This window comes from Mercenaria mercenaria, chromosome 13 (assembly GCF_021730395.1).
Source record: "Mercenaria mercenaria strain notata chromosome 13, MADL_Memer_1, whole genome shotgun sequence".
Taxonomy (NCBI): Eukaryota; Metazoa; Mollusca; class Bivalvia; order Venerida; family Veneridae; genus Mercenaria; species Mercenaria mercenaria.
Window position 1 is genome coordinate 5,802,969 of NC_069373.1, and position 27,974 is coordinate 5,830,942.

The window sequence follows — 27,974 nt, forward strand, 5'->3', positions numbered from 1 at the left end:
AAACATCATCGGAAACCATTCGAAGGAAGTTGCTGAAACTTGGCCTTGATGTTCCTTGCATAGTTGTCTCCCAAAGTTGTTCATAGCTGAACTCTGCAAAACTTCAAAAATCTTCTGGTCAGACACTGCTGGTCAGACACTGCTGGTCAGACACTGCTGGTCAGACACTTCTGGTCAGACACTGCTGGTCAGACACTTCTCGTCAGACACTGCTGGTCAGACACTGCTGGTCAGACACTGCTGGTCAGACACTTCTGGTCAGACACTGCTGGTCAAAAATTCAAACAATTTTCAGGAAAATGTTTCAAAGGTGATCTACTATCAAGGTTGTTGGAGTTATTCTGACCTATTGAAAATTTTAAGGCCACCACAGCTAAATAAAGAAAATCCATTAAACAGCAGATTATTTCTTTCTGTGTTCAGTGTTGTGAATGTTCATCAAACTTTGTAAGAAGCATCCTTGTACCCGGGACGAGCTTTTTTTTCTGCTTGTCTAAAGGGCCAAAGCCTGGTTAGAATATGTATCAACAAAATAAGCCTAAAACTGTTTTATCCGAGTACTGTATATGTCTGGCCATTAACTGATGTAAACCAAGGTTGACCTTGGACTCCCCCTGAGTAAGAAGTCAAACAGGTGGTTTCAGAGACAAGTATACTGAAACCTTGGAACGAACTGGAGTTTAGTTTAGTAAGAGATTTCTTTGTAACTATTTCAATAACTAATGCCACTGTGATTTTTAAATCGAAAATTAGTTACAGTGGACTTTCATGTAGATACTACATCCTCTCTGTTCAGACTGTGATTTTTGATTTCTTTTGCCACATCATTTTCAAGCAACTGATACCAATGCTGAGTGTCATGACACATCTTTTAAGGTCACATCTTCAAAGTCAATTCACAGAGTTTATAATGACTAATTTCTTGTCTTGGTCATATAATCACACATTTCAGCACATATAGTTTTTAGCTCGACTATTCATAGAATAGTAGAGCTATTGGACTCACCCATGCATCGGCATCCGCGTCCCAATTTGGTTAAGTTTTTGTATGCTGGTATCTCAGCAACCACTTGTGGGAATGGATTGAAACTTCACACACTTATTCACTGTGATAAACTGACTTACAATGTACAGGTTCCATAACTCTATTTTGCTTTTTTACAAAATTATGCCCCTTTTTCGACTCAGGTATTCATTCAATCGACAAGGCTGTTGAATAGTCGAGCGTTGCTGTCCTCCGACAGCTCTTGTTATACTAATGCAGTTGTTAGCATTCGTAATACACAAGTGTGTCATACATATATTGAAGGTCAAATAATCAAGGTCAGGTGCACAACTTAGCAAAGGTGGTCTTGAGTGAAGTCAAGCCAAACCGCTTGAACAAAATAATGGAAAATGCAAATCAGCTTCTCATTAAGCAAGCAACCATTAAGCATTCCATCGAAATTATTCACAAGAAAACAATAAGCTCTTCTTAAGTGGTTCAGAGAACTGCCAAAAATATATATTAGTCTATTTGAAGTATTATAATAATATATATTTGTCTGTTTAAAGTATTATAATAATGTAATATAGTAACTTAAACATTGTATTTCCATTACTTTATTGCAATATTCCTATATTCATAATAACAACATTATCTTAAATCATATTTAACAACTCACATACTTAACACACAACATGTATTTACAGTACATATAGAATGTAATGAATGATAAACAGGACTGCCACCAACAATGACAAATAAAATACTCCGACCTTTCACATTTTCACTGGCCAATATCTCCTAGTTTTGCTGTCCTCTTCCCCTATCCATCAAACTTTTTGAGATACATGTGACACAAACTTTTAGACCCTTTTTGACTAAGTCAAGGGCCATAACTCTGGCCTGAATGAGTTAAATGCCTTAAGAGCATCAGTAAGTTGATCTGTAACATCAATGATCATGTTTAAAGCATAAAAAGTGCAGTTTTGCAACTTTTCCTTTAAAAGTTGAAAAAAAAAAAAACTTCTCCAAGGCCATAAAAACATTTAGGGTCGGGCAAAGAATTTAGGGTAGGTCGGGATACTGGAAACAATTCTTTTTCTATGCCTAATCAAATGACTGATGACTCCAAGTCAAATTCTTTTTGAGATTTGTACATCACAGATCATCCTGATGTAGAGACACACAAGTGCAAATCTTAAGTACATTTTTACTGACCAAAAAGTCCAATTTCCCTGACTTTTCAAGGTTGATGGCAACCCCGGTAAAGTTTTAATATTAACATACAGCCTTGTTGAAGTACATAAACAATGTCAAGATTTCAAGACAAGCATAATTAACAAGAATTGGTGAAATGTAGTTTACAACGTTACTAAGTCGCAGTATCACAGCAGTTATATTACTATAATTATAAGACACTTGTAAAATGTAGTTGTTGTATCCCCTCTTCAGCCATCTGGCATAAAATTCCTGTTTTCCAAACATAAAAATGTCAATTTGTTAATGGATTCAGTCTGTAATAAGCAAAGTTAATTTCAATTAACAACTTTCAAATTTTTCTAACGCATATTTCCCATATACCCGGTACATGCACTGTTTTTATACTACCCTATGTCTCTCTTTAAAAAAAAAACCCACCAGGTAACAGTTCATTTACTGCCAGCAGTACCTAGGAATTTTCTTACATTCCTTGATGATGATTTAATTCACAGATTTAAAAAGATTCCAAACAGTTAATTAAACAAGAGGACCATGATGGTCCTGAATCGCTCACCTCTTCCCACATGACCCAGTTTTGAGTATGACATCGTTTTTTCTATTATTTGACATAGTGACCTAGTTTTTGAGCTCATGTGACCCAGTTTTGAACTTGACCTTGATATTATCAAGATAAAAATTCTGACCAATTTTCATGAAGATCCATTGAAAAATATGGTCTCTAGAGAGGTCACAAGGTTTTTCTATTATCTGACCTATTGACCTAGTTTTCGAAGGTACGTGACCCTGTTTTGAACTTTACCTAGATATCATCAAGGTGAACATTCTCACTAATTTTCATGAAGATCTCATGAAAAATATGGCCTCTAGAGAGGTCACAAGGTTTTTCTATTTTTATACCTACTGGCCTAGTTTTTGACCGCACGTGACCAAGTTTCGAAACTGACCTAGATATCATCAAGGTGAACATTCAGATCAATTTTCATGAAGATCCATTGAAAAATATGGCCTCTAGAGAAGTCAAAAGATTTTAATAATTTTAGACCTACTGACCTAGTTTTTGACCGCAGTTGACCCAGTTTCAAACTTGACCTAGATATCATCAAGATGAACATTCAGACCAACTTTCATACAGATCCCATGAAAAGTATGGCCTCTAGAGAGGTCACAAGGTTTTTTTATTATTTGACCTACTGACCTAGTTTTTTAAGGCACGTGACCCAGTTTCAAATTTGACCTAGATATCATCAAGGTAAACATTCTGACCAATTTTTATGGAGATCCATTCACAAGTATGGCCTCTAGAGAGGTCACAAGGTTTTTCTATTTTTAGACCTACTGACCTAATTTTTGACCGCACATGACCCTGTTTCGAACTTGACCTAGATATCATCAAGATGAACATTCAGACCAATTTTCATACAGATCCCATGAAAAATATGGCCTTTAGAGAGGTCACAAGGTTTTTCTATTATTTGACCTACTGACCTAGTTTTTGAAGGCACGTGACCCACTTTCAAACTTGACCTAGATATCATCAAGATGAACATTCAGACCAACTTTCATACAGATCCCATGAAAAATATGGCCTCTAGAGAGGTCACAAGGTTTTTCTATTATTTGACCTACTGACCTAGTTTTTGAAGGCACGTGACCCACTTTCAAACTTGACCTAGATATCATCAAGGTGAACATTCTGACCAATTTTCATGAAGATCTCATGAAATATATGGCCTCTGGAGAGGTCACAAGGTTTTTCTATTTTAAGACCTACTGACCTAGTTTTTGACCGCACGTGACCCAGTTTCGAACTTGACCTAGATATCATCAAGACGAACATTCAGACCAACTTTCATACAGATCCCATGAAAAATATGGCCTTTAGAGAGGTCACAAGGTTTTTCTATTATTTGACCTACTGACCTAGTTTTTTTCGGCATGTGACCCAGTTTCGAACTTGACCTAGATATCATCAAGGTGAATGTTCTGACCAATTTTCATGAAGATCTTGTGAAATATATGGCCTCTAGAGAGGTCACAAGGTTTTTCTATTTTTAGACCTACTGACCTAGTTTTTGAAGGCACGTGACCCAGTTTCGAACTTGACCTAGATATCATCAAGGTGAACAATCTGACCAATTTTCATGAAGATCTTGTGAAATATATGGCCTCTAGAGAGGTCACAAGGTTTTTCTATTTTTAGACCTACTGACCTAGTTTTTGAAGGCACGTGACCCAGTTTCGAACTTGACCTAGATATCATCAAGATGAACATTCTGACCAACTTTCATAAAGATCCCATGAAAAATGTGACCTCTAGAGTGGTCACAAGCAAAAGTTTACGGACGCACGACGGACACCGCGCGATCACAAAAGCTCACCTTGTCACTTTGTGACAGGTGAGCTAAAAATCACACCAATTTTGCATTAGTCTTTGCAACATAAAAACAGAAATCAGTGAAATAAAGAAATCAGAGTTTTAACTTGTTGTCCTTATAAGTATTTTACCGGCGAAAAATTTTAATGTCACAACTGGTCCTACAGCAATACTACACTCTACTTCCATCAGAGTTTTGACTGGTTTGTGCCTTTCAACAGACCTCTTAAATGTTTGTAGTAGGCTGGATGTACCTGAAATCATAAATTTATGTACGCATGAGGTATAAAACGAGCAACGGAATATGTATATTTACCCCACCCACTGCAATCCAGGTGATGTAGACACTGTATGAAACAGCATCTGTTTCTTTTGCATGCATCACCATTTTTAACAGTATTTCATTTATGAAGAGGCAAGCAGTTAACTTTACCAGTATTCTTTGACTTTGTACCAGTACCCCTGTTCTCAGCAAAAAACAGTTACTGTCAACTTCTGAATCTTAGTGGAGGACAAATAATTTCCGACACATTATCTTAAATCAAATTGTCATGGAGAACATACTACTCTCCCAGTAATCAAACTCACAACGCCATGATCCATAGATCTCTGCTCTCCCTAGCAGGTAGGCTCCAAACAAATTAATGCCATGGCATTAGCTAATTACGAAAAGATCCAGTTGACTTTTGAAATGTTAGAACGGACATGTGCCTTGACAGAAACTACCTCAAAAAAGTTTGAAGGAAAGACGAACCAGTGTTCTGTTTAAAAACAAACCTTATCATTGATTCAGAGCACTATCCTGTAATATTTTTCTACACAAGAATAAAAAAAGTTCAATAGTCCTTTTGGATCATGGCATCCATTCAATTTTATGTATAACAGAATTCTGCTTAAGCCAGTGCTAGGGGGGTTCAAGTGTTGAGTATTTCCTTAAGTCTCATAACTGAATTAAACTTAAACTGCTATTTTGCTTGGTTGTGAACTATTCTTCCAAAGGATCATCTGCAGATTAAACAGGAGCAGATATTTCCCTCACAGTTCCACACAGAAAGCAGTGACATACCGGCAGGGCTTGAGCTAGGGAGCGACTTGAGCGAAATAGTAGCTCCCCACTTCGCTCTAATCTAACATCAAAGCGAAATTCAAGTCGCCCGATTTTTTTATCCACACTCCAGTTATCCGCTATCGGCCTGTTGACACTTGACTGGAATACACGATGGCATAATTTAAGCTCCGCCTACTTTAGATTACGGAGAAGTGAGAAGTTGACACTTGTTTTGTAAACTGACTGTTGATAAACAAAGCAGTAGGGATTTATATTACATAAGCTTACACATTCTTTTTTGACCTTTAGAAAGTATCTTATCATGTCTGGCTCCAGTAAATTCCTTAAATCCACTTAATTTTACTCGTATTTTTCAAAACCCAAACTTTAGAAACACAATAATCACTGACACTTTCTGTGACTAAAATAACGTAACTGAAATTTACGCAAATTTTTGACACCTGCCATCAGAAACTGGGTTAAACCTGTTTGACAACTGTTTCTTTTAATGTGTGCCGACACCAGCGTATCAAAGAGACACCAGCAGATCAAAGAAGATGTGTATTCCATGTGATGTCATAGTGATGTCACTGCTATTGACATGTATTTAATTCACATACTTGTTATTTAAAGGGACTGACTTTGAGCTTTGAATGCATTAGCACTGGGAGCTCGATTTATTTTTTTTCTGCTGATATGGAATTAACTTTTTTTTAATTGTATTCATATTTAAAGGGTTTTCTTGGTTTGGACAATCATTGCAAGAGTGAAAAAAAAACTTGAATTTGCAGTTTAATCACATTAGATTCACAAGATTAAAAATGATAAGAAAACAGAATCACTGACATTTTCAGTGAATTTGTTATTTACTTTAAATTAATAGACTTTGTAAACAAAGACAGGGAATAATAAAAATAGTAACGTTATATTAAGCATATTTAGTTCCTTTTTCAGCTTGCATGTCATGGTGCTAAAATCTTTCCACGCTTTCCCTAAAATCTCGCCACTTCTCCCTAAAATCTCTCCACTTCTCCCTAATCTTACCTGAGGGAGAAGTGACTTCTCCCTAAAATCTTAGCCTAGCTTAAGCCCTGACCGGTAGTGACATTTATTAAAAGTAAGTAATACATACAAACTCCCCAAAATAAATACAATTACCAATTCAGATAAACCTAAATGTTGCAAGTGAGTTGTACATCCCTGCAATAAAGTCACAATTTTCAAATCCCATTCTCAAACAAGTTTTTAAGAGTTGATTTTAGTGTGCTAAGAAAAATACATAGACCTACAGAAAAAGAAATGGGTAGGAAACTTTCAAAAGAATACAAGAGTGAAATCTCGCCAAATTTCATATTAATCAAGTGAGATCTTCTTTATTGGAATAGCTTCCTTTGCACTTTACTAAGTAAGCATCTATGCACGACAAATGATTTCTTGAGAAAACAGGTCAATTACTGCACTGTTATTTATTTATTTTTTTGTTGCTGAAAAACTATATGTGTCAAAGAACAAGAGGACCATGATGGTCCTGAATCACTCACCTCTTCCCACATGACCCAGTTTTGAGTATGACGTCGTTTTTTCTATTATTTGACATAGTGACCTAATTTTTGAGCTCATGTGACCCAGATTTGAACTTGACCTAGATATTATCAAGATAAAAATTCTGACCAATTTTCATGAAGATCCATTGAAAAAATATGGTCTCTCGAGAGGTCACAAGGTTTTTCTATTATTTGACCTATTGACCTAGTTTTCGAAGGTACGTGACCCTGTTTTGAATTTTGCCTAGATATCATCAAGATGAACATTCTCACTAATTTTCATGAAGATCTCATGAAAAATATGGCCTCTAGAGAGGTCACAAGGTTTTTCTATTTTTATACCTACTGGCCTAGTTTTTGACCGCACGTGACCCAGTTTCGAAATTGACCTAGATATCATCAAGGTGAACATTCAGATCAACTTTCATGAAGATCCATTGAAAAATATGGCCTCTAGAGAGGTCAAAAGATTTTTCTAATTTTAGACCTACTGACCTAGTTTTTGACCGCAGTTGACCCAGTTTCAAACTTGACCTAGATATCATCAAGCTGAACATTCAGACCAATTTTCATACAGGTCCCATGAAAAGTATGGCCTCTAGAGAGGTCACAAGGTTTTTTTATTATTTGACCTACTGACCTAGTTTTTTAAGGCACGTGACCCAGTTTCAAACTTGACCTAGATATCATCAAGGTGAACATTCTCACCAATTTTCATGAAGATCCATTGAAGGGTATGGCCTCTAGAGAGGTCACAAGGTTTTTCTATTTCAAGACCTACTGACCTAGTTTTTGATCGCAGTTGACCCAGTTTGAAATTTGACCTATATATCATCAAGATAAACATTCAGACCAATTTTCATACAGATCCCATGAAAAATATGGCCTCTAGAGAGGTCACAACGTTTTTTCATTATTTGACCTACTGGCCTACCTTTTGAAGGCACGCGACCCACTTTCGAACTTCCTCTAGATATCATCAAGATGAACATTCTGACCAGTTTTTATGGAGATCCATTCACAAGTATGGCCTCTAGAGAAGTCACAAGGTTTTTCTATTTTCAGAGCTACTGACCTAGTTCTTGATCGCACATGACCCAGTTTCGAACTTGACCTAGATATCATCAAGATGAACATTCAGACCAACTTTCATACAGATCCCATGAAAAATATGGCCTTTAGAGAGGTCACAAGGTTTTTCTATTATTTGACCTACTGACCTAGTTTTTTAAGGCACGTGACCCAGTTTCGAACATGACCTAGATATCATCAAGATGAACATTCAGACCAACTTTCATACAGATCCCATGAAAAATATGGCCTTTAGAGAGGTCACAAGGTTTTTCTATTATTTGACCTACTGACCTAGTTTTTGAAGGCACGTGACCCAGTTTCGAACTTGACCTAGATATAATCAAGATGAAAATTCAGACCAACTTTCATACAGATCCCATGAAAAATATGGCCTCTAGAGAGGTCACAAGGTTTTTCTATCATTTGACCTACTGACCTAGTTTTTGAAGGCACGTGACCCACTTTCGAATCTGACCTAGATATCATCAAGATGAACATTCTGACCAATTTTCATGAAGATCTCATGACATATATGGCCTCTAGAGAGGTCACAAGGTTTTTCTATTTTTAGACCTACTGACCTAGTTTTTGACTGCATGTGACCCAATTTCGAACTTGACCTAGATATCATCAAGATGAACATTCAGACAACTTTCATACAGATCCCGTGAAAAATATGGCTTTTAGAGAGGTCACAAGGTTTTTCTATTATTTGATCTACTGACCTAGTTTTTGAAGGCACATGACCCAGTTTCGAATTTGATCTAGATATCATCAAGGTGAACATTCTATCCAATTTTCATGAAGATCTTGTGAAATATATGGCCTCTAGAGAGGTCACAAGGTTTTTCTATTTTTAGACCTACTGACCTAGTTTTTGAAGGCACGTGACCCAGTTTCGAACTTGACCTAGATATCATCAAGATGAACATTCTGACCAACTTTCATAAAGATCCCACAAAAAATGTGACCTCTAGAGTGGTCACAAGCAAAAGTTTACGGACGGACAGACGGATGACGGACGCGGCGCGATCACAAAAGCTCACCTTGTCACTTTGTGACAGGTGAGCTAAAAACTCCCGTATGGATTTTGTACCTCAGTTTGGTTCATGGGCTCATTCTGAGTTGACTCAAACAGGTGCTGGTAGGCATTTCCATCATACTGTCCTAGGGTAGATGCAACTGTTTCATCATGCATGTCAAAGGCATCTACCAAACCAACAGCATTAGGTCTGAAACACATAACATTAAATTCAATACAAAGCTAATATGAAACCAAGTCAAATACACAGTATAGTATAGTTTATAATCTCTCTTTTAGGCAAATACAATATAGTATAGGTTGATATGAAGCGGTTTAAGTGGCCAAGTCGTTACAGTCACCGACTTCAAATAACTTGCCACCTCATTGCTGGGGGCCTGAAACCTCGCTTGGGGACGCCATGCAGCCGGCTCAAAGAAGTTCAGTGGTTGTATCCAGGGAACCTGTGATGAAATAATGCCCTGAGGGGTACCTGGGGATCTTCCCCTACCGTAAAAAGCTGGAAAGTCGCCACATGACCTATAATTGTGTCACTGTGTGTTAAACCCAACAAAAAAGGTTGATATGGTGACATTTTTTTAATATTTAAAGGGCTGTAGTTTGCAATGTTTTATTTACCAGAGAAAAAGCAAACAATCTTTTTGTGAAAAATTATGTCTGATTTAAACATAATCCTTTCTCTTGTTATAGAATATATAAAAACAAGCATAGCTAAATATTTGCCCAGATAAGTCTCCATATTAACAAGTACAACTGAAAATGCTACATAGAGATAACACGTGTAAACTGACTGAGCATCTGCCAGGTACCCTTATAACATTAGTATATTATCAAAAGATGAAGTCATGTTTTAATAAATTCCTTTTTTTCATTTTTATCTTAAGAAATCCTCCTCAATAAGAAAATCAAATATTTCTAAAAAGGAGTATCAGAGATGTCAATTTACAGACACCCTTTTTTCCCCATCATTATTTGACATGATGCATGTTTTTTTCCCCTCAAGTATTTTTCATGTTAGAATGTTGTTGGTTTCACAATGAGTGTAACAAATCTGGAAAAACATATGGTCTAAAATAACTGACTTACAACTAAGTCAAAGAAAAATTACAGACAAAATATATGAAGACCTGTAGTTTATAAAGTAAATGTCCTAACACAATTTATTCCCAACTTTTTTTTAAGTGAACAGTAACTGATACCTTAGCACTTCCAACAGTTCCATTTCTTCTTGTCTTAGCCATTCCATCTGTGATAATCCTAAGGTCTCCATCTATAAAAAAAGTATATGTATTAACTAGGGATGGCAACAAATATTTGAATATTTGTTCATTACATGAAATTCAATATTCGAATATCATTTTACTATTCGAATATTCGGAACATCTAGATACCATCAAGATGAACATTCAGACCAATTTTCATGAAGATCCATTGAAAAATATGGCCTCTAGAGAGGTCAAAAGGTTTTTCTATTTTTAGACCTACTGACCTAGTTTTTGACCACAGTTGACCCAGTTTCGAACTTGACCTAGATATCATCAAGATGAATATTCAGACCAACTTACAGATCCGATGAAAAATATGGCCTCTAGAGAGGTCACAATGTTTTTTTATTATTTGCGTACTGACCTAGTTTTTGAAGGCATGTGACCCAGTTTCGAACTTGACCTAGATATCATCAAGATGAACATTCTGACCAATTTTCATGAAGATCCATGAAAAGTTTGGCTTCTAGAGGTCATAAGGTTTTTCTATTTTTAGACCTACTGACCTAGTTTTGGACCACACGTGACCCAGTTTTGAACTTGACCTAGATATCATTAAGATGAACATTCTGACCAACTTTCATAAAGATCCCATGAAAAATGTGACCTGTAGAGCGATCACAAGCAAAAGTTTATGGACAACGGATGCCACACGATCACAAAAGCTCACCTTGTCACTTTGTGACAGGTGAGCTAAAAAAACAAGAAAGTAGGTCAGTAGGTCAAGGTCACAGTCGGGTGACCCTTATCAATTGGAGTCATCAGGTAAATATAATTAAACAGTCTAGGAAATATGATCTGATAATTTTTGAAGAATTTTTTCCTATATAACTCATATATCAGGTGACCCTTGGGGCAGGGCTTCTATTCACCCCAGGGGCATAATTCGAACAATCTTGTTAGAGATCAACTAGGCAATGATACATACAAAATATCAAAGGCATAGGCCTTGAACTTTTTGAAGTTTTTTCCTATATAAGTCTATAAATGTAAAACTTGGGACCCCCAGTGCAGAGCCTCTTTCACCCCAGGGGCATAATTTGAACAATCTTGGTAGAGGACCACAAGGCAATGCTACATACCAAATATCAAAAGCCTAGGTCTTTTGGTTTCAGACAAGAAGGTTTTTAAAGTTGTTTTCCTATACAAGTCTATATAAACCATGTGACCCCAATGGGCGGGGCCGTATTTCACCCTAGGGTGATAATTTGAACAATCTTTGTAGAAGCCCACTAGATGATGCTACATACTAAATATCAAAGCCCTAGGCCTTATGGTTTTGGATAAGAAGATTTTCAAAGTTTTTCCTTATATAAGTCTATATAAACTATGTGACCCCCAGGGCGGGGCCATATTTGACCCTAGGGGGATAATTTGAAAAATCTTGGTAGAGGCCCACTAGATGATGCTTAATACCAAATATCAAAGCCCTAGACCTTGTGGTTTTGGACAAGAAGATTTTTAAAGATTTTCCTTTCAGTTGCCATGGCATCCAGAGTTCTGTATGGAATTCTTTGAAATTTTTTTAAAGAAGACCATCCAAGGATCATCCCTGTGAAGTTCCATCAAAACTGGCTTGGTGGTTTAGGAGGAGATGTTGTTTAAAGGAAAGTGTGGCCAGACGCTGGACGGTGAGCGATCACAATATAAAAATATAAGATCATGAAAAAAAAATAAAAAGCCAAATGAAAAAACAAAAAATGTTTGTTTATCTAATTTGCCAAAACCCGCTTTCATTATAAATTCGCGCGAAAATGGCTTCTGTCTTTATCAGACGTGTCATTTTTTCTATATTAGCGTGCAGAGATTGTACATCGCTACGGTGATGACAGTGTACCCTGTAGTTAATACCGCTAATTGTTTACCTTTAGAAAATTTTAATGGTCACAAACTGACGTAAATCCGTTACAACTCGTCTTGTTTTCGGTAGATGCGAACCGTGTGTAATTAAGAATGATCAGACATCACTTGAACTAATTACTCAGATTTCAATCAATGTTAATAAAAGATGTATTTGAGTAAAGAAAAATGCCGAAAACTATTGAAAACAAGTCAAATGGGATGCATATCATTTTTTTCTTTTTTTACGTAAATCAGATAATTGACTGAAATGACGAATAAATGCATTTCGTATGCTTATTTTATCTTCTGTGCATCAAAACACTTGCGGAACACGTGCAAAATACTCGAAAAATGTGAAAACTAGCACATGAGGTTACATTTTTGGCTGAGAAACAGACAAGGGGGGCCTCAGAAAAGCGCAAATTTCTCGACTTTAACATATGACTTGTACATGGAACTACGCAGTTTGTCTTTACTGAAGGTTTTCTGAGAAATAAATGCAAAAGTTGCCGGAAAATAAATAAAGTAGTTCTTCTTATAGGTAATATAGCAGTAATTCAGTCAAAAATGTGCTTACGTGGTGTAGTCGAAAGAAGTCCATAATAAACTGAACCTATTTTTTCGCGCATTTCTGCCTAAACTGGGGGCCAAATGTGCATTATTTCGCTGGTGAAATGAATTTTACATAAAATAAAGACACTTTTCATGCTTATATTCGCATGTTTTCATGTTGTTTGCTTAAAAACGAAAGTAGGGTGTTTATTCAGCATACCGCTTTCTGAAATGCGGCAATATGGAGGGTAAATCTAGAAACTGTATCAAAATTGATCTGAAGTAGCTGAATTTTATATGAAACAAAGAACAATTTCTTTTATTGGTATACAGCCGAAAGTAGAATTAATGCATGTCGCTTATTAAGGTATGATAAACACGTAGGATTTTAGTTGATTTGTTGATCTGTTGATGACCCAATATTCAAATATTCGTTCGGAAGATTGACCGAATATTTGAATACCAAAAATGCTATTCGTTGCCATTCCTAGTATTAACAAAAATATCACAAAATGGCTTAGTATAAAGGATATTAACAAGTTGAATAAAATAATAAAATAAAATGTGAGCCTCTGTCAAGCATTTCATCAATTTTATTCAACAAGTTTAATAAATTAACTGTGGAAATGCATAAATATAATAATTATCCTTTTTATCACATGTAAGCTCATTCTGCTGAAACACCGAACTTTTTTCATTGCCTGTTATGGACCGAATCAATTCAACCAGCATCTATACTTAAAATGACGTCAATGTCAAAGCTTCATAATTACATAATGTTTTCGGTGTAAAATTTTATATCAAAGACATTTCAGAAGCAAAATTATACAACAGAATGGTTTTTATATCGTTAAATTAATGTTAAAACAAGTAATTCATTGCTAGAAAAAATCACCAATCTGGAAGTTACATCACATTCTTAAAATTTCAGTAGACACCTGTACAAACCTCCGTGCCTTTACAAATAAACTTGTCTCAAAGATAAAACTGAGTCTGGACACAATGCAAGCTTACCACTGGTCAAATTTCAAAACTGAGCTCAGAAAACCAGATGATAAATTTGAGACTGACCTCCAGACTCACTTTAGAGACCTTTGAAATAGCTATAAAACAAACAGACAAGTAACTACATATATTTAGCTGACTATCATATTTATTAAAGGTATCAGTCCAGCTGTACGTATAACTATCACAGTTTAAAGGTGCTGGTTTTCACTTTTCTGTTATGGATTTATTTAAGAAACAAACAATCTTATGACATAGAGTTAGATCCCCATTTCGAATGTATGTTTACCTCCAACCCATTCCCACCAAACTAACATCTCCTTTTTAATATTTAAGTATTCAAAAACCAGTGTATTTCTTTTCATCTCAATGTAACTTCTAGAGGATAGATAGGCTAGTATGCAAGGGGGACTAATCTTCTAGTCTTGTACGTTATGCACTAAGGGAGACAATTAATATAATATTTCCAGTTAAAAGAAAGAATTAACATTAGATTAAATGTTTCCCTGGTGTTCTTTTGAGCAAAGGAGAATTAACAGATATTGGCATATTTCAACAATATGAAGCAACAGACAAGTTTTAAAAATGGTGCTTAACTTCCAAATTCATTTATTTATTTTGGTAAGCACGACAGGCAAAGGAAGGCAATATGATTTTACAAACTAGCATTACTAAGCAATTTCATCTAGATATATAATTGTCAGTGCAAATCTTTGATCAATATAATACAACAGTTCCTATATCCATATTGTTCCTTAGGCAAAATATGTTTTATGCTAAAATAATTCTATCTTAATTGGTCAACTAAGGCAACCGAGATAGGAAAATCCAATTTTAAAGATATCCCTACTAGTAAATATCTTACATGCATTATTTAAGCACTCAGTGAACAAAATCATGCATAACTGACCAGCTGTAAAAACTTCAATCAAATCTACTACTTGACCAAAATCTAGTATAACCACTCTTAAAAGTAAATCATACCTCTAGAAAATCACCAGATTCTTGGACCATTCCATGTACTACAAAGAAGTTACACAACTCTGTCATTACTTTGTACAACTCTGTACTGCAAGTTGCCCTTAAGTTGTCTACCTTGGTAATATATATATCTATAACTGTCAAATGTAGATGTGCCTAAAAAGAAGAACAAAAGTCATAAAAGCATATTATGCCACATTACATTTATTTCTGGAAAATCAGAGAATATGGATAATGACAAAACTGATAAATTCTTTCAATGTTGAAAAAAAATGTTCATATATTATTACTCAGAAAGACAGTGATTGTAATCATTTAGGCCTAGTATTGAGACTGAAAAGCAACATGAAAACAATACCTAGTATTAAGTGAACTGTTATATTAGCTCTATATATTTAAAATGTAACAAAACCCGAATTCTTAATGATTCAAAAACAGCTGTTGTCTATTAAATCTAAATACTTGAGACTTTTAAAATACTTTACTTATTGAGCATACTAGTTGTAAATTTTCTCAATTTCAACTAATTCAAGGGCCATAACTCCAGAACATAAAAGACTATCCAGATTGATGTACTTGGCAAGATAATATGCCAATAAACATTGTGACTAAGTATGATGAACATTGGAGAAGAAGAACAATGGCAACAACTCAAGAGTGACTGAGACTATTCTGCTGGTTATCAAACTGTAAACATTTAGACCAAGTTTGGTGAACAGTACAAACAAACTACTCAAGATACACGGTCAATTTTCAATAGTTTTAGTATTGCAAGAGTCATAATTCAACATGCGGATGGTTATCAAACCTGTCCAAATTACTATGCCCATAAACATTTAGACCAAGTTTGGTGAACATTAGAAATGAACTACTCATGATACACGGTCAATTTCAGATAGCTAGTATTGAAAGGGCCATTATTCAACAGCCAGATGATTATCAAACCTTGCCAAATAATTATGCACATAAATTTCTGTTGACGCAGCTTGCTTGATTTGTTTGTTTTAGATCTAACGCCGTTTTTTAACAGTATTTCAGTCATGTAACGGTGGGCAGTTAACCTTACCAGTTTTCCTGGTTTCTGTACCAGTACAAACCTGTTCTCTGCAAGTAACTGCCAACTTTCCCACATGAATTATCGGAGAAGGACGAATGATTTCAGAAACAATGTCTTTTATCAAATCATCACGGAGAACATATGCCCCGCCTGAGCCCACGATCCACAGACCAACGCTTTCCCTACTGAGCTAAGCAGGCGGGCTTTCCCATATGAAGAGATGTAAAAAATTCCATACAAAAACTTCAAATTTCTTTTTAAAAAAAAAAATGTTCTTTGTGTTTGTTTTACAGTCACTGTAACAGGTAAGGTAAATTCCTGTTCGCATAAATGACCAAATACTCAGAACCATCAGACTTTCATAATCCATCTAACTGACTTCCAGATGGTTTGAACATACATGTGTTACAGTAAGAGGCAAGTGTTTGGAAGCTGGTCACATTAAGCATTCAAACATGGAGGCTTCTTTAAACTCAAACAAGGTATACTTGCTCAAGCATTCAAAATTTTGTCTTTGATGAAACAGATCTAACAGAACAGATCCCTTGATTTGGGATATTTTAAACAGGATTTAAAGAATATGTTCCTAAATTTGAGACATTTTTAACATGGTTTATAAGTAACCCATATTCACTGTAATTTCAAAATGGCATAAATAGAAAAAATTAGAATGAGTCATGGTATAAATGTAGACTGTAACATTCATAGTGTGTCAACATATTCATACATGCTGTACTGGTTTCAGTGTGTCTTCAAGAAATGTATACATACTTAACTGATTTGTTATCACAGTGTCATGAAGGTATAATTTTTCTTCTTTCAGTCAGCCCAACTAGTATATATTAATGTATTTATAGCTAATCCCCGAATTTAGTTAAAAAGGTAACTTTTTTCAAGAAATGACAAATATAATACCAACCAAAATAAGACTACCTTGCTTGTGATAAAACAATACAAAATCTGACCTTACCAAAACAGTCCTACACTATTACAGCTTACTAAACTTGAATTCTTCAGTCTCAAGTAAACACTTTATTTACCTTAGCTACCCTGGCCAGTTTTACTATGATTTCATTGAACACAATTCTACTATGATTATAAAACATGAACATATAATCATGTCGGTAACAAAAAACTTGTGGGAATCTGTAACATTTACCTTAGCAGCCCTGACAAGTTCTACCATGTTTTTATTGAACACAATTTCCTGTGGCAAGCTGGACTCCATATCTAGCTGTAATTTCTGTGCTACTGACATAACAACCCTAGAACAAAGAAATATGATGTCAATCGCCACCAAGTTTAGATTTGAGTACTAGTAAATAGAGCTAAATCTTATATCATTGTTGTAAAGTAACACTTTCTGCAAAAGAAAAACCTTCAAAATCTTTATTTTCTTTCTCTATAAATGCATAACTATTATTAGTTCTACAAAGAGGTGATTTTGAATAAGGTGTACTATACACAATAGTTTTAACATGAACAGGCACTTTTAATCTAAATGTTACCCCTATGATACAGGGACACAAAACAAATAGTAACAAATTTATTATGAATCTTATGTATAAACCTGTGTGCTCTCTGTGTGTAGACCTCCCTGAGCTTATTCAGATTTCTACAGTCTTGTTTCACCTCTATAGGACATACATATGAAGTAAAATCCCTATTCATATAGGCGGTTGGTCCATCTGTTTTTGTTCCAGACACTGCATTGGCCATCTGTTTCATTAAGTATCTGAAATAAAATATGTCATCAACAAATGACCTGGACAGTCACAATTCAAAAAGCAACATTTCAAGAAATACGAAAATTACCATTTTCCTTTCCTAAACCTTAAATGTAGAGAACTAGAAATTCATTAACTTTAATCGAACATGCTGGAAACCAGAAAATTAGACTTTTACTAAACACCACTCCCATACAAAGGTTACAACTAGTCCTAACCTTCTGGTTCTATCCAGCCACAAACACTGCATCATTACTTGTCTTGAAAGACCAACTGTTAACAGACAACTTTCTCATTCATCAGGATGATCTCTGATTCAAATTAAGAAGCTTACAGTTTCACTCAGAGAGCATTACTATACTGGAACAGGAACCAGGAACACTAATACAGTAACTTGACAAGTTAACATAGCTCATTCTCATACACCAGGATCCAATTGTTTGAAAGGTTGTCTAGCCTTGTTTGTTTTTTTTTGTTTTGGGTTTTAACGCCGTTTTTCAACAGTATTTCAGTCATGTAACGGCAGGCAGTTAACCTAACCAGTGTTCCTGGATTCTGTACCAGTACAAACCTGTTCTCCGCAAGTAACTGCCAACTTCCCCACATGAGTCAGAGATGGAGGACTAATGATTTCAGACACAATGTCGTTTATAAAATAGTCACGGAGAACATACGCCCCGCCCGAGGATCGAACTCACGACCCCGCGATCCGTAGACCAACGCTCTTACCTACTGAGCTAAGCGGGCGGGTTTGTCTAGCCTTGTTCCCTGGTACAATGTGGTCCAGCTGTTCAAAAGGTTGTCTAGACTGGTTCCCTGGTAGAATCTCTTACACATTTTTACTTGCTAAAAGTTTGATTACAATACCAGTGAACGACTTCAGCTAAGGTCAGATACCTGTGTGTAGGGTTAACCAACAGACCCTAAAATTAAACCCCAACCCTAATGTTTGTTATTTTAGAAAAAATATCTTTGTTTGCAATCACAATAAAATTTCATATTCTGGTAACATGTGTTAAAATTCGTTTATAAGAAGTTTGAATTTTAGCTTTATTCAATTTTTCGTGACTGAAAAAAATGCCTACCTTCCAAACACTATTTTTCATTCCAAAATCGATAAAAATTAAGATAATCTTACTTGTTTAATGTGATAAATTTTGGAAGCATTTACCACAGATATTTATCTCCATGATAACACAATTTGCAAGAATTTCCTAATGTCATATTTCATTCACATCAGGTGTTTTTTTCTAAGCTGGTAATCATAAAAGAATAAGCCAACAGAAAGAAAAAAATTGGAGATTCTTCTGAGAACTTTATCAAGGCTCTGATTCTATGAGAATGTACATAACTTCAGTGTTGAACAAGGGGCTGCGTTCAATAAACGCTTGATGCCCCCGGTGGCATCCTTGTCGATACAAAGCAACCTAAGTCCAAAACAAGGTCAAGGTCTAACTGAGGTCAGGTGATGTTTGAAGATGAGGAATGGTCACAGGTTACATCTGTATTAGTATCAATTCATTCTTGTAAGCGGTATTGATGCTAGACGAAACGGTCCCATTTGGTTAACCAAGAGATGGCCCATATAAAGCAACCTAAGTCCAAAATAAGGTCAAGGTCAAAGTCAAACTGAGGTCAGGTGATGTTTGAAGATGAGGAATGGTCACAGGTTACATCTGTATTACTATCAATTCATTCTTGTAAGCGGTATTGATGCTAGACGAAACAGTCCCATTTGGTTAACCAAGCAACCTAAGTCCAAAACGAGGTCAAGGTCAAACTGAGGTCAGGTGATGTCTGAAGATGAGGAATGGTCACAGGTTACATCTGTATTAGTATCAATTCATTCTTGTAAGCGCTACTGATGCTAGACGAAACGGTCCCATTTGGTTAACCAAGAGATGGCCCATATAAAGCAACCTAAGTCCAAAATGAGGTCAAGGTCAAGGTCAAACTGAGGTCAGGTGATGTTTGAAGATGAGGAATGGTCACAGGTTACATCTGTATTAGTATCAATTTATTTTTGTAAGCGGTATTGATGCTTTTAAAAATGGTGTTAATTACTGTCTATTGATACACTGTGCGGAGCTGTTAGTACATTCACTTAACCTTGGTGTTTGTATATACACTTTACCTTGCTGTTTGTAGATACACCTTACCTTGCTGTCTGTAGATACACCTTACTTTGCTGTTTGTAGATACACCTTACTTTGCTGTTTGTAGATACATCTTACCTTGCTGTTTGTATATACATTTTACCTGGGTGTTTGTAGATACACCTTACCTCGCTGTTTGTATATACATTTTACCTGGGTGTTTGTAGATACACCTTACTTTGCTGTTTGTAGATACACCTTACTTTGCTGTATGTAGATACACCTTACTTTGCTGTATGTAGACACACCTTACCTTACTGTTTGTAGACACACCTTACCTTGCTGTTTGTAGATACACGTTTACCTTGCTGTTTGAGATACACCTTACCTTTGCTGTTTGTAGATACCGTTACCTTGCTGTTTGTATATACACTTACTTTTCGGATTTGTAGATTACACGTTACCTTCTATTTGTATATACCTACTTGCTGTTTAGATACACCTTACTTTGCTGTATGTAATACACCTTACCTTACTGTTTGTAGATACACCTTACCTTGCTGTTTGTAGATACACCTTACTTTGCTGTATGTAGACACACCTTACCTTGCTGTTTGTAGATACACCTTACCTTGCTGTTTGTAGATACACCTTACTTTGCTGTATGTAGACACACCTTACCTTGCTGTTTGTAGATACACCTTACCTTGCTGTTTGTAGATACACCTTACTTTGCTGTATGCAGACACAACTTACCTTGCTGTTTGTATTAGGACTGGGACGATTACTCGGTTAATCGGATCTGATTCGATTACTAGGTGAAACCGGTTTCAATTTTGCGAAACCGCTAATCGCTCTTAAACAATAAACTTCACGAATCGTACTTAATCTATATATATTTCTTTGACCAGCACATTGACCCGCAGTATATTTCTGCTAAAACACATCAATCAACATAATCATTAGTCTCGGATTCGCCTGTCATGATATATTTAAAATGAAATAAACCAAAATATGACTTATTAATTTTTAAACTGCTTGCAAACAATAAAGTCCATAGGTTCCTTATGAAGTCAGCTGCTTGAAGTACCTTGATACAATATGGCAGCCGATTAACCGATTCGATTCGATTTCATATAAATGATTAACCTGTTTCAAAATTTTGAAATTGTCCCGGCCCTAGTTTGTATATACATTTTACCTGGGTGTTTGTAGATACACCTTATCTTGTCATTTGTAGATACACCTTACCTTGCTGTGCATAGATGAACCATACCTATCTATTAGTAGAGACGCCCAACCACACTGCTTGTAGACTTTAGTACAATATGTCACCTTATCTTGCTTTTTGAAGACATCAGCACAATGCATCACTTTACAATGCTTTTTGTAAATTTAATATTAGTTCCGTATTTCACCTTACCTTGTTGTTTGTAGTCATTTAACACCACAACTTTTCACATCACCTTTTTGTTTGTAGAAATTAGCATAGTGTGTCACCTTACCTTGCTGTTTGTAGATATTAGCATAGTGTGTGTCACCTTACCTTGCTGTTAGTAGATATTAGCATAGTGTGTGTCACCTTACCTTGCTGTTAGTAGATATTAGCATAGTGTGTCCATTACCTTGCTGTTGTAGATATAGCATAGTGAGTCAACCTACCTTGCGGTTGTAGATTATTGAGCATAGTGTGTCACTTAACCTTGCGTTTGTAGATATAGGCCATAGTGTGTCACATTTACCTGCTGTTTGTAGAATTTAGCATGTGTTGTCACCTTACCTTGCTGTTTGTAGATATTAGCATAGTATGTCACCTTACCTTGCTGTTAGTAGATATCAACATAGTGTGTCACCTTAATTTGCTGTTTGTAGATATTTGTATAGTGTGTCACATTACCTTTTTGTTTGTAGATATAAGCATAGTGTGTGACCTTACTTGGCTGTTTGTAGATATTAGCATAGTATGTCACCTTACCTTGCTGTTAGTAGATATCAACAAAGTGTGTCACCTTAATTTGCTGTTTGTAGATATTTGTATAGTGTGTCACATTACCTTTTTGTTTGTAGATATAAGCGTAGTGTGTGACCTTACTTGGCTGTTTGTAGATATTAGCACAGAGTGTCACCTCACTTTGCTGTTTGTAGATATTAGCACAGAGTGTCATCTCACCTTGTTTGTAGATATTAGCATAGTGTGTCACCTCACCTTGTTTGTAGATATTAGCATAGTGTGTCATCTCACCTTCTTGTTTGTAAATATTAGCATAGTGTGTCACCTTACCTTTATGTTTGTAGATATTAGCATAGTGTGTCACCTTACCTTGTTTGTAGATATTAGCATAGTGTGTCATCTCACCTTCTTGTTTGTAGATATTAGCATAGTGTGTCACCTTACCTTGCTGTTTGTAGATATTAGCATAGTGTGTCACCTTACCTTGCTGTTTGTAGATATTAGCATAGTGTGTCATCTTACCTTGCTCTTTGTAGATATCAACATAGTGTGTCACCTTAATTTGCTGTTTGTAGATATTTGTATAGTGTGTCACATTACCTTCTTGTTTGTAGATATAAGCATAGTGTGTGACCTTACCTTCTTGTTTGTAGATATTAGCATAGTGTGTCACCTTACCTTGCATATTACCATAGTGTGTCACCTCACCTTGCTGTTTGTAGATATTAGCATAGTGTGTCTCCTTACCTTGCAGTTTGTAGATACAGTACAGTATTCTCCCCTTCAATTGTTACTAGGGCAAGAGTTGACACCATATTTTGAGCAACACCAGATGACATAAGGTACCCATGTCCTCCACATGACCTTCTACAAGTCTCCACCATAGCTGTTGACATATCTGTCAGAAATGCTTTCAAACCTGATGACTGGGCATGTAACTGCAAAATTATAGGTAAAACAAAGAATAAATGTGTCCATTGGGCACAGGTAACCAACAAAACAGACTATTTTTTCAAATGAATTTAAGGTTTCTTCAAAAATTATTAGATCTATATACATGTATACCTGTTATGTCATAAAAAAAAGAAAGCTGGCTTAAACATGATTATTTGGATAACAGTAATATCATTAGACAATTTCATATTTGTTTTCAAGTACAAAATAATTTCAAATGAATTCAATAATGACAGCTATTTTTAGAAAGACACTAGGAGAGTGTTGTAAATTGGAGGTAACTTCAGCCTCTCGTCCCGGTTAAGTGACGGCCGCCTTTTCTTTATCTCGATGGCTTCCTTGACCCTTCTCTTTATATGAATGTCCTTTGATGTTTACAACACTCTCCTAGTGTCACATGATCACTAATTGTCATGAGATACTATGAAACGCTGATCAGGCACTTTGCTGATGAAGGCTGTGTGATACGGCCGAAATATACAAGGTATAAGATATATTGTTCTGAGTAATGGAAAATAATCATCTTAGATGTACGATCCAGAACAAGAGAACAACCTTCATAGTTGAAATATTTGCATTAGTTTTTGAGATAGTAACTTCCATGCAAAATTTTAACCAGGACTTTCTATGTACAAAAGAGGACATAATTTGTCCAAAATACATGTCAGAGTTATGGGACCTGATCCTGTGAGGTTGGTAATTGACCTAGAAAAATAAAAAATAAATTTCAAAGCTTATAGGTGGCCCAGTGGTCTAGTGGTAACACGCTTGACGGTCAACCCAGAGATCCAGGGTTTGAATCCCAGTCCATGCACTGGAAATTACTGAGATGCTCTTCAGTGTCTCCCACCTAACTAAGAGTTCTGTACTGGTTCTTCCCAAGAAAGACAGCTTCACATGTATCGGTGCTATACACCGGGCACATTAAAGAACCAGACTGTCAATTCATAAAGAGCTAGGCTAAGTTAGCCGTACAGGCCTGTATCTAAAAAGGATTTCTCTCTCTCTGTTCTGGTGGCTTTATCTCACTTTGTCCTTCTGGTCAGACCTCTCTGTGTCTGTACTAGAAGAAGATGAATTTTGCTCCCTGTGTGACTGTGTTTACGCTATGTAAAGCGTTTTTGAACATGTTTATCATGAAAAGGGCACTATATAAATCTGGTACGATAATATAATTATACATTAAATGATAGCTATACGTACTTGCATGCTAAACTTTAACCAAGCCTTGGTTACCAAGGAGCGACGCTGATGCGAGTAAAATAGCTTGGACTATTCTTCGAATAGCTGGGCTAAAAATACTACAGACAACAGTCAAAAATCCTCATTGATTTTTGACCAGTACTTGTAAAAACTTATAATCTAAAGTCAATGAAGCCAAGTGAAGTTATTTAAATTGAAGGATTCCTCTCCACAACAACAGAATATAAAATCAGTATTAAACTAGAGCTGCTTTTGAGAAAAGTGCATGTCTCCCACAACTGCATAATCATGTAAATAGTAATTTATGAGTCAACCATGCACCAAGACCTGACATGATTAGATTAGGGCATAAATGACTCATATACTACTATTCAAAGGATTCACATGATTAGGCTAGTTATCGAGCTTGGCCGAGGACTTATTAGCAAACATGTTTTGTTCAAGTTTGGTGAAGATCGGATGAGAAATGTTCGACTTAGAGTGCGTACAAGATTTGTGACAGATGGACACACACACAAAGACAGGAGTAAATCAATATGTCTCCCACCACAGTGGTGTGGGAGACATAACAAGTCCTACACAGAAAGAAGAATACCTCTGCCAGTTTCCTGTTGTTCCCGCTCATGATTTCTGTGTACGCAGCATGATAAGATGCTAACATATCTTCTGCTATTAGATGGCAGGCATATGCAGCGGCCAATGCTGGGAACGTCTTCAACTGTTGTGTCTGAAAATCTAACACTTGCTGTTCTGGTGTTCTAGAAGTAACAATAAGAGCTATCTGTAAACTGAACTATGCTCAAGAAAGTTTGTTAATATTTGTATCTAGGACATCAATGACTTATTGAGCAGACGATGTCATTTTTTGCAATTTTGACAAAGTCAAGGGCCACAACTCTAAAATACTACTCTGATTTGACTGGTTATCATACTTGACCTACATCTTATGTAGTCACTCGCTCCATATAAATATGGTTCAGTTCCAAGATTAAATACCCAAGTAATTGTAAATGCATTGTGAACTTTCAGAATTTTGAATAATTCAAGGGTAATAACTCAAGAGTGACTATATCTATACAGCAGTTCCTGCTGATTATCAAATATAGCCATGATATCGTGTCCATAAACATTCTAACCAAATTTTTGTTAGCATTTGCCATTGTTTAAGAACTTGTTAAATTACTCAGCGGGCACTGGCAATTTCTGCAATTCTGAGTAATTTAATCATGGCCTAACTCAACAGAAATTAGCACTATCCATATGGTTACCTAACTTGTCCTAAATAAGTTTTGCAATTTTAACCAAATTTCTAAATTTTCATTTTACATATTCACTACTCTGTTTCAAACAATGAAGCGAAAGTAAAATGCCATGTTTTAGTTAAAAAAAGAGTCAATGAAACAGAAGATACTTTGGAATTGTTTTATTTTATTGGCATTTAAGTTCATTGTCTTGTCCCAATCAGCTATTTCATCGGAACATAATCTTGCTGATTATAACTTTTGAAGATAAATGAATGAAAATAATATTATTCCATTTTTTTCTTCAATTTAAGTTCATGTATTGACACAACCATAAAATCCACGAAAATCAGTACCTAACGAATATTGATCATTTCAGAGTATTTACCCAGGTTTAAGTGTTGTCTGTCTCCTCACAGCACTGTAACGTACTGAAACACAGGCTGCATGTCTCATCATGTCTCTTGTCCAACTGATGATATTCACTCGTACAAGCACCATGGTGGCATAGTTTGCCTTGTTATTGGAAAGCTGTGTAAATTTTCCATCTTTTGTTACCTGTGGTAAGCAATAACATCATTCAGGTACATATAAATCACTAATCTATGTTCTATAAAAATACATAGGGCTTGCTCCTTGGTAATAGTAGTGCAGAGGTAGTGCACCAGACTCCTCGTCTGAAGGTGGCATGTTTGAATACTCTTGAAAACTAAATTTGACCACAAAGTCCCTTTGCTACAAGTACTGGTCAGAAAGCAAAGAAGTTGACTATTAAAGCCATTTAACAAAGTTAACATAATTTGTAAAACCTTTCTCTACAACTAATGTAAAATAGAAAGGCTTTAGCTAAGCTTTTATCATAATATTATGCAACAAAGAAATGTCTTGAGACAGACAATAAATACCAGTTTTTATTTACAACATACCAGATTTTAAAAAGGAATGCCCTCTATACCTTTCTGAAGATTTTGAGTGCATACTGTGCAGATTTTGAAAGCATATTGTGAAGATTTGGTGAGCATATTGTGCGATTTTGAGTGCACTGTCAAGAAAACTTCCTTCACATATTTCAAACAGTTCTAAATGATATAAACTTAATATACGACAGGGGTGTCTGCAAAAAAGATGATTTTAAGCAAATCAGGGGAAACAACTCTGATCATACTAAGTTCCATTTCAGTGAAACAAGTATAAATCACAACAAACACCAACATCAAATATCAGCTCAATCTGACTATTACCCAGGTATGTATGTGAGACACAACTGGCACAGAGACTAACAGAAACCTTCAAAATTATGTCCCTTCACTTTCTGGGGAGGGAGGCTGTTGATAAAATAACTAATGAACAGTGTACTACATATGAGCCGTGCCATGGGAAAACCAACATAGTGGGTTTGCGACCAGCATGGATCCAGACCAGCCTGCGCATCCGCACAGTCTGGCCAGGATCCATGCTGTTCGCTTTCAAAGCCTATTGGAATTGGAGAAACTGTTAGCGACCAGCATGGATCCTGACCAGACTGCGCGGATTCGCAGGCTGGTCTGGATCCATGCTGGTCGCAAACCCACTTTGTCGATTTTCTCATGGCATGGCTCATATATATATATACATATTTTTTGTCCTGTAAATAGAGCATTTCAGAAATCATCTGCTGTGAAGTATTTCCTGGCGAGTTGAACATCCACACAAATTTTGTAGAAATGAAATTTCATACTTCTGGCTAAAAAAGCTATTTCCTGATGATATGACTTTGTGGATTTCAACATTTAGAGATAAAACTGAATTGTGATTTCTTATATGGTCATTTGGATTTAATTTTGTGAAGTGACTCGAAATCCAAAAAAGTCAACAAAGTAGAATATTAATGATTTCACAGAGAATATGGCAAAGCACTTATAAAGCTATGCCACAAATAGTGCAGTTTCTAATTGACCAAAGGGCAATAACCCAGGTTTTAATGTGATGTTAAAGAATGATTTGTATTTAAGTTTAATGTAGGATCATCCACTTCAAAATGGATTATTCATAGATTCCTGATTTTGTGCATTTCCAATTTTAAACAAGTTTATTTGTTCATAAAATTTAATTTAATGGATAACATAGTTATGCAGTCTATTAAAATGAGTGCCTCAAATATATCTTTTTATACAACATAATTTACATTTGTATATTTTCTAAATTTTGGTTGTCCCAGCATATTTTTTGCGATGACCTATTCCTGCACAGATGGAAATATAACCAAACAGAGTTAAAATATTCTCTTACCGTTGCATTCCTCATAAACATGTTTTGGCGTGGAATTCGGACTTTATCCAGAATTAGGTATCCATTATCAACCATATTTGCACCAATCTTTTTACCTATGTCTCCAACCTTTATACCTTTAATATATCAAAATAATCTAATGAGTAAAACAGAAAGAAAAATACAGAAATAGACACAATAAACAGATTGTGAAAAGACTATAACTTTAAACAAATTTACAAGTGAAGCTGCAGATAAGATTTTGTGGTGGCTTTATCCTCCCTACATATTAAACAAATACAAGTAAATAATTCTAAGAATTTTTGGAAGCTCCCTCCTCCCCACTCGTCTCAAAAAAATATCTATCTAATGTTCATACTTGTATGGGTACATATACAGGATTTTCTTCTATATTTCCATAAGGATCTCAAGTATATTTCCATATGTATTTTAGGTGTCAAAATTTAGAACACTGCATGTTTTTGGCATAATAGATCTGTACGTGCTAATTGTAGAACTACAGTTAATTGTTGTGCTAATATGTACATTTTCCTGTAACACGCAA

The 27,974-nt window shown here is 35.7% G+C and overlaps 1 protein-coding gene across 1 annotated transcript in view; it reads right to left on the reverse strand.

The window, feature by feature from the left end:
- Window positions 1-1,586: 1,586 nt before the first annotated feature.
- The window catches only part of LOC123530566 (peroxisomal acyl-coenzyme A oxidase 1-like), a 49,210-nt gene continuing 22,822 nt past the window's right edge, over window positions 1,587-27,974 (reverse strand). The window contains exons 6-15 of the mRNA XM_053521041.1: window positions 27,431-27,546; window positions 25,551-25,720; window positions 24,517-24,679; window positions 22,512-22,702; window positions 17,561-17,725; window positions 17,150-17,255; window positions 14,937-15,089; window positions 10,488-10,558; window positions 9,343-9,478; window positions 1,587-4,834 (exon numbers count right to left, since the gene is read on the reverse strand). Coding sequence (XP_053377016.1) covers window positions 4,769-4,834; window positions 9,343-9,478; window positions 10,488-10,558; window positions 14,937-15,089; window positions 17,150-17,255; window positions 17,561-17,725; window positions 22,512-22,702; window positions 24,517-24,679; window positions 25,551-25,720; window positions 27,431-27,546 — 1,337 coding nt within the window. The 3' untranslated portion in view covers window positions 1,587-4,768. The remainder of the gene's footprint in view (window positions 4,835-9,342; window positions 9,479-10,487; window positions 10,559-14,936; window positions 15,090-17,149; window positions 17,256-17,560; window positions 17,726-22,511; window positions 22,703-24,516; window positions 24,680-25,550; window positions 25,721-27,430; window positions 27,547-27,974) is intronic.